The 5020-nt window shown below is 38.7% G+C and overlaps 1 protein-coding gene across 1 annotated transcript; it reads left to right on the forward strand.

The window, feature by feature from the left end:
• The first annotated feature begins 449 nt into the window (after nt 1-449).
• sox7 (SRY-box transcription factor 7) lies at nt 450-4204 on the forward strand. The gene is made up of 2 exons (XM_027149990.2): nt 450-1145; nt 2321-4204. The coding sequence occupies exons 1-2, from the start codon at nt 914-916 to the stop codon at nt 3280-3282; spliced, it is 1194 nt and encodes a 397-aa protein (XP_027005791.1). The 5' UTR covers nt 450-913; the 3' UTR covers nt 3283-4204.
• The last annotated feature ends 816 nt before the right edge of the window (nt 4205-5020 follow it).

Below are 5020 nucleotides of genomic sequence, written 5' to 3' on the forward strand. Positions count from 1 at the left end.
ATTTATTTTCCAGCTACAGGACTCACTTGTTCTGAAATAATGGTTTAATCTGTTATTATTTATATCAGAAAGAAAGGAAAACTATTTCCTATTCCACCTTTTTGTGCAAAGCTTACATGCTCAAAAAAAGAAAAAAAAAATACAACTTATTTTTTTTTAGAAGTTACTACTAAACTTCTTGGCACTGTGTATCTGTACTATGATTTAGATTTAAAGGGCTTTTAAGGGACAGAACCGAAAACGCACGTGCCTAACTAGGCTTGTGCTTTCTAGTACAAAGCTGTAGTTTATTATATGTTGACTTTACAACATTGACTTTTTTTTCCTAAACAGATCTTCACTCCTTGATAGAACCCTTTCATGGTATAACACGTGTTTATATGTTTGCTCAGATTCAGTTATTTATAAAGAAGTGTTGGCAACTGGAACTCCAAATATCACGTGGTGTCTGTCATTAAACCTCAAACAACCATAGTAAAGTGTCACGACAACACAAGCAGAAACTCATTTTCGAGTAAATGGGTGTTGAGGTTGTTTCCTCCGTCCTTTTTTTTCCCGCACGTCTCAAGTTGCAATCAAGGAGGAGCTGCGTGTCCTGCGGGGCCTGTGCTGGAACCTGCAGCTCACATATAAAGCGCTTCTCCATGCACAAGCAGAGTGAATCACTGCTTTCGAGGAGGAGTCCAACCGAGCTCACAGTTCTCACCCAAGCCGATACAGACTAGCTCATCATTCACGACAGTTAAGGACAGATACACACACGGATACACAATCAGGTCTAACTGGGGCTTTTTCCCCCCCAAAACAACAGAAAAAACACGTGAGCGCAAGCCAAAGAAAGTTTCAGAGAGAGTTTGAGACGAATTAGCGCAGGTAAAGTTCTGACATTTGGGTGAGAGAGCGGATTGCGCACATGGCTGCCCTGATTAGCGCCTACTCGTCATGGCCGGAGAGCTTCGAGTGCGCATCCACAGATGGAGAGACAGCCGACGGCCGCACGAGCCACCGAGCAGCGGCGGATAAAACCCCCGAGCCCCGCATCCGCAGACCCATGAACGCCTTCATGGTGTGGGCTAAAGATGAGCGCAAAAGACTGGCTGTGCAAAACCCGGACCTTCACAACGCAGAGCTCAGCAAAATGCTGGGTAAGATTTATAAAAAAAATTCTAAAAAATGTATTAAAATAATAATTAATAATTTTGAATAAAATTATTATTATTATTATTATTATTATTATTATTATCATCATTCTTTTTATTTATGTTTTTATCCTCATCTAGAAATTTCTTACACTGACATTGACATGCTAAAAGTTTTAACGTGTCCTGATACTGGCCTTATTTTTATTGAAAAAAATTGTTTAAATTTATTAACACAGCTGTCATTAATATTATTCCAGTTCTTTAACGGTACATAAATCCCTGAATTTGTAATAAATTGAAGCCCGTTGTAGTCGGATTTGCGAAGATTTTGTTCTTCAAATACAATTAAAAAAAAGTTGAAGAAGGGAAACAACTTGATATGTTGTACAAAGCCTGTTTATTTATACTGTAAGTGAAACCGAGCCTCATTCATTTAAACAATTTGATCAGTATTATTGATACAGATATAGATATGTGGAAGTTTACGGCGGAGAAATATCAGCTTAAATCAGCTTAAATCAGAGAATCTAAAACGTCTATTATTATTATTATTATTATTATTATTATTATTATTATTAATAATGTATTTATTCATTTAATGGTATTTATATTTTTGCATCTGACTATTTAGGTCTTAATTCAATTAATAAACGTCATCATTAAAAAAAATCATTAGTATAAATTTAGCTTTTCTGGCAACAATTGCATTTACTATGAAGTATGTAACTGATCAAATATATATATATATATAATATAATATATATATATATATATATATATAAAACAATAAACCAAAGAAAACCCAATAGAGTTTACTTCTAGGAACAATATTACCATGACTAACACTAGTAAGAATATTGTTTTATTTGAATAGTAAGATGCATAGCAATATTTCACACTTAAAGAAAAATGATCACCTTTCCTTTTAGTGATTTATATGGTATTTGGATCTTATTTTTTTAGATGAAATATTAAACTTGACTGGATGGATGTGGTTTATGGGAAAACAAACTACATTGTCTTTGGAAAAGCAATAAAAAAATCAGTTTTTTTTTTAATGTTAACATATAATGTGAAATGTAGTTTGTTTGAATTCTATCCTGATAATACTAATGGAATTTTTTTATTTTTATTTTTTTGAGTGAAATAACATTTATACTTTTTCTGGGTTGCGATAGGTAAGTCGTGGAAGGCTCTGACTCCCTTGCAGAAGAGGCCGTATGTGGAGGAGGCAGAGAGGTTGCGGGTGCAGCATATGCAGGACTACCCTAACTACAAATATCGTCCTCGTAGGAAGAAGCAGCTGAAGCGAATCTGTAAACGTGAGCCAGGCTTCCTTCTGTCTGGCATTGGGCCTGACCAGGCCTCTCTGTCAGACCCACGAGGATGCTGTCACCCTCTGGACAAAGAAGAAGAGAGTACTGTTGGTGGGAGCAATGGATTCTCTTCACCCAGCGCAACTTTGCCTGGAGTGAGGGTCTTCAGGGACCCTGCAAACTCCAGCAGCAATTTTGACACGTATCCCTATGGGCTTCCCACTCCACCTGAGATGTCACCTCTCGATGTAGTAGATCATGAGCATCCATCCTACTACTCATCTTCCAGCTCTGGCCCAGCCACCAGCTCCTGCTCATCTTCTGCCTCGGGCCCAGAGGAGCAGCGTCCTACCCCAGGTCACATGGGCAGCCCTCCTCCTTACCATCCCGAGTACTCTCATCAGTCTTCTCTTCACTGTGGTAGCACACATATGAATCACATCCCTATGTCACACCAATGTAGTGGAACCACCCTTATCCCCACTCCTTCACTGTCCTATTACAGCACTTTGTTCCCTCAAGTTCCAGTGCACCATGGCCTCCAGGGGCACTTAGGACAACTCTCGCCCCCACCTGAGCAGGGTCACTTGGAGACTTTGGACCAGCTGAGCCAGGCTGAACTGCTGGGTGAGGTGGACCGAGATGAGTTTGACCAGTACCTGAACTCCACCAACTATCACACCGAACAGGGCAGCATGACCGTTACAGGACACATCCAGGTAACACCAGCATCTACTTGCCCCAGCAGCACCACAGAAACCAGTCTCATCTCTGTTCTGGCCGATGCAACGGCTGCCTACTACAACAATTACAGCATTTCTTAGAATGAAACAAACCAATAGACAATAATTTAAGTCAATTAAGACAAAGCCCATGGACTTCAAATGGGTCAGTAATGTGATTGGTAGGTGAACGATGGAGGAGTGATGTAGAGAGGAAAGGAGATGCTGCAAGAAGTCAATGGACACCTCAGGGAAGCATAGATAAATTCTCTAAAATTCATTCCTATATTTGTTTCCAAAAAAAGAGAGAGGATGATAATAAATTGACCGGACTAACTTAGTTCTACTGAAATGTTCTCAGTCTTTGCCAGAGATGCTTGTATATTTGCTCTACAGCTTATTTATGTATCTAAATGTTTTGCATTAATCCATATTGTATTGCTGTTTTTTCCCTTCTAATAATTATATCTTTAATTCAAACCTCATCTTTTGTTTTACCTCAAGACACTATATTTAAATGAGACTAGATTCTTCTGCAGTTTTTTTCCATCCGATTTGGTGTTTCATGAAGGAAATTCTGTAGTCTCCCTTCTCTACCCACATCCATATGAATATATATTATACTCATAAATTGTTACCAAGAAAATAATAATAATAATGAATATTATTGTATGCGGATTTAGGTTTGTGGCATTAATTTAATTTGAATAAAATACCAAATTTCTAATTTGATATCTCCACAGATATCAGTGTGATATCTAAGATTGAAGCTCATAAAAAAGCTGGTGTATATTAAAGATTGGGATGTTTGTAAGGTTGTTATGAAGGACCGGGCATTAGCATTTTTCTTTCCTTGCATTGTGTATGTCGAAGTAAACCCAGCACATTGACAATGTTTTTTGTTTTGAACGACCTGAAAAATAATGCTTTGTAGATGCTCTTGCGTTTTGTGAAATGTTATAATGAATGTTCTGAGAAGCCAGACAAAACAGGCTCCAGTGAATAAAAACAACATTTAAACACAGGTATAACAAAGACTCTTGTTTTGGTTGTTCTACTGTATGTAGACCAGTTTTCATTATCACTGCTGTGTGCTCTGTATTGCTTTCCTCTTGTATATTCAATTTAAAATCAGTTAATTGTGTGTATGAATTTTACTTTAGTATTTTGAATTTTAGTTTAAAAGCAATTCACTCCTGACACAAATCACTAAAATAGGTATTTGTTGCCAAAATCAACCATATTTTTAGCTCTTCTAACCATTTCAGCGTACGTGTGTTTCTGTATGTCTGAGATTGTGCTTGGCTTGGAGCTTTGATGGTATATGCACCATAGAGCTGATGGTACCCACCATGTGTTCCCAGGCTGGTGTGGCTAACATGCCTCCTGCTCTTTCACTCTTCCACACTTTCAGGAAAATTGGTCTAGAACAGAACAGTCTCTGCTCTCTCTGCCATGCCGCCTCCATTCCACTGGCCTTTTGTTTGCTGTCTTAGTCGGGGTGTCTTTCTTAAGCATAAATTCCCCTTCTACTCCACCCCCCACCCTTTCCCACTCAACCCCCCCACCACCACCACCACATCGCTCTCTACATACTATCTTGCTGATGCAGACTTTCCTAATCTCCATGAAATAAATAAATTCACCTCAGTCCTGTTGACTGTTTTACACGTTCATCGTTTTTCTTTTTCTCCTTGCCTATTTTTCTCCAAAAAATTCCTCTTCTTTTCGATAAAAGGAATCTGGAGGGGGGGAGAGGAGCGGGTGGTGGCGGGTGTTTGACAAATCCTGGAGTCTGGCTTGGTCTTCCTGCGTTTTTTGGGAACGGTTGAGTCGCGTT

Source organism: Tachysurus fulvidraco, chromosome 16, assembly GCF_022655615.1.
Source record: "Tachysurus fulvidraco isolate hzauxx_2018 chromosome 16, HZAU_PFXX_2.0, whole genome shotgun sequence".
NCBI lineage: Eukaryota > Metazoa > Chordata > Actinopteri > Siluriformes > Bagridae > Tachysurus > Tachysurus fulvidraco.